At 51.4% G+C, this 12,909-nt stretch overlaps 2 protein-coding genes across 2 annotated transcripts in view; both read right to left on the bottom strand.

Moving 5' to 3' along the window:
- The window catches only part of CORO1C (coronin 1C), a 51,585-nt gene extending 43,591 nt beyond the window's left edge, over window positions 1–7,994 (bottom strand). Inside the window, exon 1 of the mRNA XM_026859643.1 lies at window positions 7,132–7,994. Coding sequence (XP_026715444.1) covers window positions 7,132–7,954 — 823 coding nt within the window. The 5' untranslated portion in view covers window positions 7,955–7,994. The remainder of the gene's footprint in view (window positions 1–7,131) is intronic.
- SSH1 (slingshot protein phosphatase 1) overlaps window positions 1–12,909 on the bottom strand; it is a 45,700-nt gene that overhangs the window by 11,248 nt on the left and 21,543 nt on the right. The window contains exon 15 of the transcript XR_003399524.1: window positions 8,118–8,122. The gene's annotated coding sequence lies outside the window, so the exon portion shown is untranslated. The remainder of the gene's footprint in view (window positions 1–8,117; window positions 8,123–12,909) is intronic.

Here is a 12,909-nt window from a genome sequence, read left to right on the forward strand (position 1 = left end):
CGCTTAAACTGGGGCACTTCAAATCCTCAGTGAGTTTCTGTTCCAACACATCCTTAGAGAAGGACTGAGATTATCCCAAAAGCTTCGGTAAAACAAAAATCAAAACAAACAAACCCATACTTTTAAAAGTCAAGTGAAAATGTGCCTGCGAGTTTGCCTAAAAGGACATTCCTAGCCCTGGGAGTGGTGCGCTGATGACCTCACCAAGCTGCAAACTCGGGCCAGGAAGTGTTTTGCTCATGTCTTCAAAATAGGAAGCTGGCATCCGAGTTAGACTCGTTGGAATCGATAATCCCATTGAAACCAGTAACATCAATTCTCCTGCAACCAGAATGCAGCGTCGTGCCTTAATGAGCCATTTTATGAAGCCGTCGCTAAAGTCTAATATTAAACTTGAACATGATGCATGGAACAGTTACTGAGGACAGATCTCTCAGCATCCTTTGCTGCATCACTCAGGAAAGCTGATATTTTACCCTTCTGTGCATTCCTTCTCATTGCCATTAAACTGAATCTCTGCCTTTTGCTTGGAGCGAATCCCAGAAGTGACAGATGCAATAAGCATGAAGATTTAACTTGAAAAAATCCAATGATGTTTGAAAAGGCAGCTCGCTAGAAGACAGAGTAATGCCAACAGAGAACATGGAGACGGCACAAACCCCCGCACCTCGCCAGCCGGCCTCAGGCCTCTTCCCCCCGCAGGCCCAGCAGCGCTGGGACCGCACCTCCGTCCTCTGCTTCGGGCCCTCAAGGTGCGAGCAAAGGGAGGGGCGTCCCGGCCGGAGGCCCAGGGGGTTTTGGGGGCACTTTGCGCCACCAAACCGAGAACCGGGATGAGCGAAGGCGCGGGTGCGGCCCCTGGTGAGCCCTTGGCCAGGCAGGGCGCGGCTAGAGCCTTGCTGTGGGGAGAAGTGACAGCTCTGCAAGAAAACCAACCCCATCGCCTCGTTTTGTCACGCCGACCTGCTGGGGCCTGTAGAAAATGGCGCTGCCAGCAAGGCGGTGACAAAAGGCGAGCTTAAACCCCTGCTAAAAATCACGCCTTGACGGGAGGCACAGGACAGCAGCTTGAAACTGAAAGTTCTCCCCGCCGCGCTAACGGTAAAGCTGCTTCTGGGGATGCTGGCTTATGTGGTTGTAAAGAGGGTTTTTATCCCCGCTGTTCAGTGAAAGAAGCTAAGTTATTAGTAAACGACACAATAAAGAGCAAGAAGGTGAGTACCTGCACCGGAATACCTCAAGGCACGCAGGGTAATGCCACTCTCGGAGGCTGTGTGTTTCTGTTCCTCCGGGGAACTTGAGGAGCGGATGAGTGATGCTAGATCGGTGCCCACGTTGCACAGTGTTTACCATACATGGCCAAAACCAAAAGCTAGTCTAGCTTCCTTGTAAGTTTTAGCCAATATTTGCAAATTCATTTGCATGTGGTTAGGTGCTTTAAGGCGCCTAATTTTTCAGGGGAGCGACACATCTGTAACTCCCCTGATAATCCGTCAGAGTTTAGAGAAATATGTGTGTGGTGATGAGCTGAGAACCCTCCTTTTCCCCTGTGAAACTGCAGCAGGACTGTGAACTACTCCCTGTTAAGTGATAGGTGGGTGTTAAAACACGCAAAAAGCCTCGCTGATACATGTGTGGTGGTTTTGCTGGTGATTACAGCTGGTGGAAACATCAGATGCCAAAGTAGCTACAAATTAAGCAAACAAATGCTATCTAAAGTGTTAAACATTGACATGAGTGTAACCACCGAGGGAATAAACTGGAGTCTCCTACCTAGTGAACAACACCTTGATAAAAAAATTATACACCCAAAGATTAGAGTCGCAAGCCTGCATCCCTGCCACGCACTGCCCACGGCACCAATTACCGTGAAATTAATACCTTCCTTCTGAAAGCCAGCCCAGCACACTTACTCTCCACCCTCCTCCCTCAAACAATCTCTTTAAAGCTAAAAAAGAAGAAAAGAAAAGCAGTTTGGCAGCCTTGCAGCAGACCTACAGGTAATCTGTAGTTCAGTGGGTTTAGGCCGTGATTCATATTTTCCACGTAAGTACGTGACTTGCTGAAGGTCACACAATGAGTCAGTGATAGAATTGAGTGTCTTGACTGCCAGTCCCACGGCCACTAATTTATTAGGAGTCTCAAACCTGTGCATGTGGCTTAAAACTTTAGGAAAAAAAACATTAATAAAAGCATATCAAATCATCCCTAAAAATATACATATGTATAGCTCCTTCTAGCTCAAAACAGTGGGCAAGCTTGAAATGATATTTTAATCATGTACCAGGCGATGCTTTTACCCTGGATTGGAAAAGAGCGAAGGCAGCAGCACCCAGCACTACGCAACAGCTTGGAAGAGCAACCAAGGAAGATTTTTGGCATCCATCTAAAAAGAGAGCGACACGCAGAAGACGCACAGCAAAATTTGTCCTGAGAAATCTGAGTGACAGCTAATCCTCTCCGCAACTGCCACCCAAACGGCCGGTTCGTGGCTCGCCCCGGCGCGGCGTTGGGAGAGTCACAAAGGACAGACTCAGACGGAAGCGATACCTGTTGAATTTTCACTAGTGCTTCCTTAAACATTTCGATGGAAATGCTCCAAAGATCGCTCGGATCCCGACCTGGATTAATGAGCCGTTTAGATGGCAGCGGCTCACCCTACAAGGCAATGAAGGAATGGCACACATTTCAGGCTGAAGTCTTCATCAGCAGAAGGAATGGCTGAGCTTTACACATGCTCTCTGGTTCCACTGTAAACAGTAATCTTCATCACTTCAGCTAAATAACATCATTCTAACAAACAGTACTTAAATTATAGCCGGAGTGATGTAAGCCTAACAGCTTGTCAAAATATGTCACAAATCCTAATTTTTGTAAAGGAAAATATCCCATTACCAAATGCTTGCAGCTACAGGAACCACACAACAAAGTTTGTCCTTCTGTTTTATCAGTACCAGCACGCCTGACTATTAAATGTTGCAGAAAAGATTCAGAATTTATTCAAAAATACATTTCACTAGTTTTACCCATCCCACATATTTTACCCTCTGCTACATCGATGCACGATTGCTGCAGTCAGTCTATCTCACAGTCTTTATACGGAAACAGCACCGTGTCTGCAGACTCCACCTCTGAAACTTATGTCAGCAGCTAAATTTAGCTTCCTTGCAAATATGCATCGATTCCGTCGCTGCAATAAATCATGCTGGTTTGTTCCTGTGATGGTCTTGACGTGCCTTATAACTAACGCGTTCGGTATGGCCCGCAGCTTTCCTTACCTGTGTGGTGTTATTAGTTAAAAAAGGTAAAGAAAGACACAAAACACCTGAGGCACCTCTTTCTAGGAGAAATTTTGATGGCTTCTTTGGCCTTCGGCTGATATTATGCAACTGGGCTCTGAGCAATCTTAGATGGATGGCAAACCCAGTCATTCAGAGCTGGTCAGATCACTCGAGGGATGAATTTGTCGCGAACATTTCAATTTGCTTAAATCCTCATCGCTAAATATATTCTGAATGAAGGAAAACGGCTTAGGGAGGGTTTAGAGAGATCAGCAATTTAAAGTCCTGTTATTTTGCAGCTTAACTAAGTCACGTAAAATATGCCAGACACAACAGTTTTTGTTTGGGCCCTTGGGTCTGCAGATATCCAAGTTATACAACTTTTAAAGGAAATTTGTGTCCGCTCGTTATCTATTTCTTTCTTGAAGCCTTTTGATTTATTATTATACTTAAACAACTTTACAGGAAGCACGAGGTTCTCCCACTTGAAGGTTGCCTATTTTTATATTTCTTCTCCCACGGCTCTCGTGATTTAGGTAGGCAAGGCCAGATTCAGCTGCTCCTGTTGAAATCAGTGATGTGATCTTACGTTTCACTTAACATTACTGGAATGTAGGGCTTTTTTTATGCAGGAAAATCTGAGCCGATGGCAATGAAAAACAAAAAACAACCATCTTCTGTGCATGGAATAGCATTAGATTTACTCTTTTTGCCTCATTTTCTCAACATCCACCGGACACATAGCGAAGGGCAAGGGTAGCTTTATTAAACTGCTCACAGGGCTGGCTTTTAAGGGACATTTCAATGATCATCAAAACGTTGAGCAGCTGCCAAGACAAAATTGTCCTAACAACCACCACGGAACAGCTCTTGATTATGGCTTAATCAATTCTGTCTCTTGGCCAGGATTACGTGCTCTGCCCAGGGAAGCGCTGCCCTGTGCTGATCTGTTGCCCAGACCCAGCAAAGCGTTTGCCTGGAGAGAGAGAGAGAGTGAGAGAGCAAAAATCCATTTGGTCTGGCCTTATTCAATCCTTGGCCAGAAAGGGGAGCTGTAGAATTATGGAATGAAGATAAGGAGAGCAATATGTTCCATCAGATTTTTAAAAATAACAGCCAGGAAGGGAGAAGTGTGCGAGAGTGTATCAGAGCCTGCGGACAGGGAGGGAAGAGGAACGTGTGAATTAAAGCAGAGGGTGAGGAGTCAGCGCGCCTTAGGTTTAATCCCGGGTCTGCTCCACCTTTCTGCATGACATCGAACGAGTCCCTGCGCTACTTCCAGACCCAGTAAATCGGGGTCAGATCGCAAGCCCCCTCCCCAAAGGGTAGCAGAAATCCGCTGTGGCGAGCGAGCGCTTGCGATGACATCGTCTGTGTGCTGCATGGCACGGACGGGAGGCTGGAGATTGATAAGGAAGAATAACTGAACATTAGGTCAGGATGGGTATTAATAATTCATGCTATCGTTATTAATGATTTACATTTCATAAAGCACATTGATTGCTGCATATACACACTCTCACGCATGTCATCCGCAGTAATGCAGATGTCATACACATCCCTGCCAGCTCCTCTACAGGAAAGGCACAGAGATCCAGGCTGCCCTCAGGTTTTACAGAGAAAGGAAATCTCTAAATTAATTTCCAGCTAGTCTGTTTCCTCATGTATTTTCCTTCATCATTGTACAGGACTGTGAAGTATATTTTTTTCTTTCTTTTTTCCCATTTCTATGATAAAAGGGAGGTGGTCCCAATACCTAATTAAAATGCTGGGACACCAAATAAAAATGAAGCAATTAGTTGCAACAGATGGGATTTTCTTTGTTGCTATCTCCACTACACCAGATGATTAGCTAGGAAGAGAGAGACAAGAAAGCAGGACACACACACAGAGACAAAAAAAAAAAAAAAAAAGCAAAAAGCAAGCTATATTTTATTTACAACGTGAATAACCTGGGATTCACACTTCCTATCTTTCTGCATAGCAGGAAAAAAATTAGCCAGGCACCACGTAACGAGCAGGGGCTTTGAGCAGCGAGCGGTGACGTGAGGCTTGGCGCTGTGATTCCTGCAGCATTCCATGTTACACTCATCACATATCCTAGTCTTGGCCTCATTCTTCAGCCAGTTTTGAATCCTTTTGCCATCTCATTCTGTTTCTCTCCCTGCTGTCTAGGATCAAGTTGGACCAAAGGTGCTGGGAAAGTCAGAGGTACAAGAAAGGAATCGTATAATGGTAAGTATGTGCGAGATGTTCGTGTTCAGTTAGGCGGCGTGACAGCTGGGAAGATGTATGTTTAGGAACAGATTTTTAGAAAAACCCAACAGGATATAGCAAAATGAGAAGCTATTCCTGCTCTTCTTTATTGCAACATTTTCACAGTTCAGCACTGGAATAGATTGTCCTGACCCTCCCTCCCTATTTCTTCTGAAGAACAAGCAGGTCAACACCTGTCAGGACTGATTTAGCTGTAGCCAGCAATGCCTTAGGGATGGAGCCCCACTTCCTGCAGCCCCTTCTCACCCCCTGCCTCTGTAAGATCACCTCTGTAAGATCACCTATACCATTCCCCGCAAAGGAGCCGTGCCTCACTGCTGATGGAAACATCCCCCGGCTCAGCTGGCTGGGAAAACACGCCGTGTCAGCCCCACCACTGAATCAGGCGAATCTCCCACTCGAGGAGCGGGGAGGCTGCGTCACTCCAGACACCCCGATAACGCCAGTACTATCCCTGCTCGTGTACAGAGCCCGAGTCTGTCAGGTGGCAGATAGTTCACAGTGACAAATATTTCACAACTCTATTTCTTTGCATCATGAGAATGATCATGTGTCTTCAGATGCTTCCTGAGAGGATAGGATCTATTTTTCATCGCTGTAAGGCTTTTTGTTATCACTCTCTCACACACACAAACTCTGTGGCAATGTTCATATTCTGACTCGGGTTTGGGACTTCTGCAAACGAGAGTAATGGACAGCACAATGTACCGAGCATGGTGGCATCATCACACCTATTTTTGAAGCAAACATGCTATTCAATTAAAAGCTAGCATGGATTTCCTGTGCCTTAACACGTTTATTCTCCCTTATAAGGAAATCCACAATCACAGATTGTCAATAAACAGAAGATGCAAGTCAACCAGCATGGGTCGACACATCCTTGCAGGATTCAAACTTCCAAACACCCGTTTCTAACCTCTCCCTGTTTCTGCACAACTGCCGTTTCACCCGTGAAATTTCAACAATGTTCATTTATCTGTAGTTTTTCAGTCAAAGGGTTTCCAAGTTGATGTCATTCTTCTGAAAGGCTTATTCAGCTAAGTCACGGTGCGGGAGAAAAAGAACCTAAGGAAAATAAAACCTCCTTTCTGTGCCATAACGAAAATAAAATTATATTGGCTCACCCAGTGCCTGGAGAGGCAAAGCTGAATAATCACACATGACAGCGGGAGAAAGTATCGGATGGGCACTTCTGCATGGCATCTGTCCATGAGAAGCAGTATAGGAGTACTGGATATTATTTATATACAGGACAGTCTTCAAAAGCGAATCTCTTACTCACAAAACAGTTTCACCACAAGAAGTACCTTTACCAAGCGGATAGTAGACGTGAAGCAACACCTGATTTTCATCCTGCCTCGCTACGACCGTAGATCACTAAACGTGCCCTGAGCGCATCCCATCTGTTGCTCGGCTATGACAAGGCAGCTAGTTTCTGAAAACCTCCCCACCGCCTCGTCCCCACCTCCCCTCGCCGCCAGCCCGGGGCTGCAGCGTGCTCCGGAGCCACCCCGGCCCCACGAGGCAGAGCCGGGGGTGCCCGCCCGTCCCTGGCAGAGCCGTCACACCTCACCTTTCCTGGCAGCGCTGGGTGGTGGCGTCGCTGCCTTCCCCTCCGCCGCCTTGGGCTTTTCGAAGGTTTTCTTTGCGTCGGCAACTTTAAGCACTTTCTCATCCTCCTGACTCTTCCTCCCCTTCCGCTCGGGCTCCTCCGAGCCCCCTCCTCCTGCAGTCCTGCCTCCAGTTAGCTGCTCCGCGCCTGCAGCTGCCCACTGCTCCTTGGCAGGCTTCGCTGCATCGCTGCGGGGCTCCAGCAGCGCCTCCGTCATCACCACAGTCTTGCTCATACTCAAAGCCAGGCTCTCTTTGCTGTGGGACCTGACAGGAGGGGCCGGTGGGGTTTTTTGCTGGATGTATGAATCGAGTATCCCTGCCTCTGCTTCACCTCCGAGCTGTTCCCTGCTCTCAAGGAGCTGGCTGCTGCTCTGTCTCGAAAGCTTTTCAGTGCCTGTAGCCACTGAAGCATAATTTGCAACCGCAGAGACCATCCTCTCGAGGCTCTTCACTACCTGCTTGTCTGGCTCGGGCTTCCTGGCTGGATCCTCCTCGCCGTTCTGGCCGTTCTGGCAAAGGTCTGGAGCGCCATCAGGCCAGGGGGTGAAGCTCACCGCCTGCCTGAAGCTTTCAGCTGCCTTGCTGCTTTCTCTGGGGACGTAGGAAACAGATGTTGTTGCCTCCTGTTTGCTTTGCAAAATGTAATCCATGAGCATGGCGTTTCGCTCGAAGCTATCTGACCTGATGGGGACACTCGGCTTGTTTCTCTCCGAGGGAGAGTTCAGGGTCAGTTTATTCACTTGCCTGCTCTCTGCACTGCTTTCAGAGTCTGAACGGCTCATCTGCCTCCTCAGGACTCCTTGGAAAGAGTTGAGCCTGTTTAGCCTCGGACTTGCCGCCTTCCCATCTCCTGGGTAGCCCTCCTGAATCACAGGTACCTTGTGCTCTGCCGCTTCCCATTCCTCCTCAGGTTCTGCTTCTGCCTCTTCGATCAGGCGCCTGTACTCGCTCTCCTCCAACCTGTACACCACCGGCTTCACCGTCCGGCCCGTGCCCGCTCGCTGGTGCCTGACCTCCATTTTGTACACCTTCAGAGGGGCTTCTCCCTCCTCCCCTCTCCCGCACCCTGTCGACACGGGGTGCTCTTCCAAGCACAGGTCCCCTGCCAGCCCCCCCTGCCCTCTCTGCCTGCTGCTGCATATCTCTGACTTCTTGGCAGGGGCTGGCGTGTCGCTGCCAGGGTCGGGAAGGTCCCCCCTCTCCAGCCTGTGCCCCAGGCCCTCCTGCCCGAGTTGCAGCCGAGTATAATCCTCACACGTCCCTGCAGAGGCTCCCCGGGAAGTAGCAGAGTCTCTCCCCCTCGCCTTACTTGTGTCATCCCGTAAATATCCATGGTACTGCCAGGTAGAGGCTTCCATGGCCAGCAGCTCAGTCACCGTAATTCCTTAATTCCTGGTCCAAATGCTTTGAAAGTGGCCAGCCAAGATTTCTTCCCACCTTGCGTCCCGGCAGACTTTCAGCACCGCCTTCTCCTTCCTCCACTACTGGGAGAGACGGAGGCAGCTTGGAAGCCTCCGTGCCTGGGTCATGTGAACCGACGGGTTTTAGCCTCATGGCCAGCAGAGATGAAAATGCACGTTGGCACGATGGAGCCCATCCTCTGCGGCAGGGCAGGAGGCTCTCTCCTAACACAACAGCTGTCAGAGTTGATGCTACGCTGGTCCCTACCCAAATATATCCCACCTGAATAACTGCAGAAACATCCCCTGGCTTCCAATTCACTGGTCCATAGCACTTCCCGGCCAGGACTTGCTGCCCATCTGCATCTTTCTTCAGGGACTCTCCTCTTTTCCCCAACCTGCCGCGGCAATAACTCCCTGTGCTCCCGTGCAGCAATCCTCCCTGGCTTCCCTCCGATCTCGCTGCTTCCCCAGTGATTTGCTGCAGCTCATCTGGGCAGGATCACCTCCCTCAGTTCCTCCGTGAGTTCCCCGGAGAGTTTGCAAACCCACAGCCGTGCCCCTGGCGCTCTTCCCTGCCTCCCTGCCCCGCGCCCGACGGACGCAGAGCTCCTTCCTTGGAAGCAGCGCGCAGCTTTGGTCTGCGTCCCAGTGTTTCGGGGAAGAGATACCGCCTGCACTGAGCACGCAGGGCAGAGCTGGGTCGGCTGGAGTGATCTGTGGGAATACGTTCTTGCTAAAGGAGTTGCTGTGACATAGAAAAGACTGCCCAAGATAAACAGAGAACCCCGACAGCACCCTCAGAAACAAGTTTCCCTGAGGAGACTCCAATGCCCAACTTAGCAAAAATCCCTATTAACGCTTCGGGCATTTCTTTAAACAACCCTCCGAACAGAAAGTTCCTCCCTTTGGATAATCCTTCTGCCAAACGGGCTCCCGTGGACTCTCCGGAAGGAGGGGGAGCAGGGGAGCTGGAGGGCTTTAATCCGTTTATACACAGCCGGGATGCCTGGCATTGCAGCGAGCCGCCGCGGCCGCCCCAGCAGCTCTTCCCCAGCGCTTTTGCCTTTTATGGTGCACGAGGTGCCGGCTGCCTGATCCCCATCCCAGGGCAGCATCCCGAAGCGGGATGCAGGAAAACACCTAGATGGTCCCACACCTCCGGGGTGCTGGGGCTCAGCTGGGTGCTGCTTCCCAGCAGCAGCTGAGTTTACCCCAAGATCACCCTGAAGGGTTTGCAAAGAGCCCCCAGCGACCTGCGCCCTGGCTCCAGGCTAACAGTGTCTGTGGGGCTGGAAAAGCCTCCCAGGGCCTCAACCAGAGCCCCCTGGGACCCCGGCAGCCCCCAGCACAGCCAACATGCTCACACAGGCGGCGTGGGTGACGCGTGGACCACCAGCTCTCCCGATGCCACCCCCTGTGCCAGCCGCTGTCAAGGGATGTTGGTTACCCCGGCCCTTATCAGCCCGGGAGCCAGCCAGGCCCATGCTCGCAGGGACAGTTTTTTATCAACGCACATTGCAGAGATGCTCTGCAGCGAGACAAAACGCCATTTGTTACCTCTGGAAGTCTTAAATCCTTGCTGAGGCTGCCCAAAACAAACAGAACCGCTTCCCAGCAGGACCAAGGGCTGGGCTCCCGAGCCGAACTGGGAGCAGGCAATACTCCCCGCCAACACCAGTGGTGTTGGGGACCAATCCCCCCAGGTCACGAAATGCTGCAGCAAGATTTGCTCACAGTCACGTGAGGGACAAATTTTTAAAGCTGTGTCACCTCTCCATGGGATAAACTGGCCAGACTCAGGCACGCCTGACGTTGGCACAAATAGCTGGTCAATAATTCAGGGTTCTTCCCCTTGCGCCAACACCCTTGCCAAAGCCAAATACACTCTTAATTTTTTCACAAACCCTCATGATTTGGACACATCACCCTGATTTTTTTGGCTTGGCTTGTGTGGGGATAGTAAAGCCCAGGATGGGTTGTTGGACCTGGGTTTGCCCTGCCCCACAGCCTTTTGCACCACTGTCCTGTGAGCTGCATGTTAAACACTCAGGACAGTCCGACACAGGAGCAACGCGGTTTCTGCTCCTGAACCGTCTGCATAAAAGGAAATGGCAGCTGCAGCAACGTCATGGCTGCTGCCCCATCCTTCAAAGCAGAGAGGAAGAGACTTTTAGGGAATATGCAATGCCCAGGGCAAGGGCCAAGGCTGGAGCAAACCCGACTAGCTCTTCAGCCACTCCCCGGCCGAGCAGCAGAGCTGTGGCGAAGCCACCCGAAATGCGTGCGTGTGCGTGCACGCGGAGGGGACCTGCCATGGCAGGAACTCTGGCAGCAGCACGTTTGCAACGAGCGAGCAGAGAGGGAACCGCACCGGCAGCGCGGCTCAGCCTGTGCCCGCTGCAGCACCGACACTCAGCTTCTGCTTAGAAAAATATTTACGTTTCTACCTCTTCAGAGGCCAGTGTGGCCGTCCAGCCACCACCCAGTGTAAATAGACACGGAGGCATAACAGAATCATCTTCGTTGGAAAAGCCCTTGCAGCTCCTCCAGTCCAAGCATTAACCTCCCCCTGACCGTTCCCAACTCCCCCAGACCCCTCAGCGCTGGCTCAGCCCGACTCTTCAACCCCTCCAGGGATCCCGGGGACTCCCCCCTGCCCTGGGCAGCCCATTCCAACGCCCAACAGCCCCTTCTGCACAGAAATCCTTCCTCAGAGCCAGTCTAACCCTTCCCTAAAACCCCAGGGCTGCAGACAGCTGGAGACCTGCTGCCAGTGCAGCAGCTTCTGCCCTTTGCTGCGGTGAGCTGCTGGTGCCGAGGTGCAGCTGTGGCCCTTTGCTTCCTTCCTGTTGCTTTTCTGTGCACGTCACTTTGTTCACTAAACGCAGCCTTGCTCACCTGCCAAACCCAATCTTTTCCCCCCAATACCACCGTGAAAATATCTGCTCACATCCCTCCGGTCAGCCAACCCCAACGTGAAACTGGGAAACGCTGGTAAGGAGCCATCCTCCCCCCATCAGGGGCAAAAAACGGAGTCGGAGGGTCCTCGAGGGAGTCTGCTCCTTTCTGACGGCTGCTTGGGACCAGCCAGACCTCGCCTCTTCCCACCACCCCGGGTCCCAGCCAGGTGAGCGCCCAGCACCAGGCTGCCCCCGCCATGATTTGCCCATGGAGACTTCACGCTCAGGCATCTCCTTTCACCAGCGAGGCTATAAATAAACCCTCCGACGGTCGCCGGAGAGAATTTGTGTTGCTCCAGATGTTGCCTGGCTTTGCCATAGCAACATCACAACAGGATGTAACATTTGGCCATAACTACAACCGCTCCGAAAAGAAGCCACTTTCAGTCCTAACCAGAAAAAAAAAAAAAAAAAAAAAAAAAAAAAAAAAAAAAAAAACAACACAAACTTACCGGCAGTCCCAGGGCACCCTCTGGTCATCTCACAGTCCTCTTGTGGTGCCTCTCTAACGTCTAACCCTGACACACAAATCCACCAACGGCTACGGCAGGGAGATCTCCATCTTTGGGGAGCTGAGATGAGCAGGGAGCATCGTCTGGTGAATCAGCCAAGGAAAGTGTGAATTCAGCGAGCCAAGAGCAAACATCTGACCCCAAAATGGCAGCGGCTGAGAGACAGACTCCGTCCCGAGGACCTCAGGAGCTCTTGGCTGCCCAGACTGGAGTGCTGGGGCTGCCGGCTCAGCGCAAGAGCTTCCAGCTCTGCTGCGGCTCAGCGCTGGAGAGAGTTAACCCCGGGGTGTAAAAGCTGTACACACACACACACACACACACACACACACGTAAGCGTGTCTGGGCAACTCTCAGGAGGCCTTGACACAAAGCCAAGCGCTCTGTGCCGGGCGACTCAGCCCGGGGTCTCTGTCCTCCATCAGGGCAGCGTCAGACGCCGGTTCCAGCTCCCGCAGCAGGTACCTGCCCGCACAGCGACAGCCCGGCCCAGCACCCCCTCCCGCCGCCAGGCAGAGCCACACGGCCACTGCAGATGCCCTCGGGTACGAGAAAAAGACGAAACCCACCCCCAAACCCACCCCAGGGAGGCTCCGTCCTCCATCAGTCACAGATTATTTTCCCAGCCAGTGCACGAGTCCCTGAAAGCTGCGAGCGCAGCCCAGAAATGCGCCGGTGACACGAAGTGGCACCAGCCAGCACATGTCACACGGGGCTCCAGGGCCATGCTCGACTGCGAGGTGAAAGGAAAACGTCCCCCAGCCCCTCGCCGTCACACACCCTTATTGCGCCGGAATCAAACCCAGCCTTGGCAGGACTTAAATCACTTAATTCACCCCCAAAAGTTTGCACCGGAGCTCTGCAC

This window comes from Athene cunicularia, assembly GCF_003259725.1.
Source record: "Athene cunicularia isolate RWA chromosome 15 unlocalized genomic scaffold, athCun1 chr15_part1, whole genome shotgun sequence".
NCBI classification, from domain to species: Eukaryota; Metazoa; Chordata; class Aves; order Strigiformes; family Strigidae; genus Athene; species Athene cunicularia.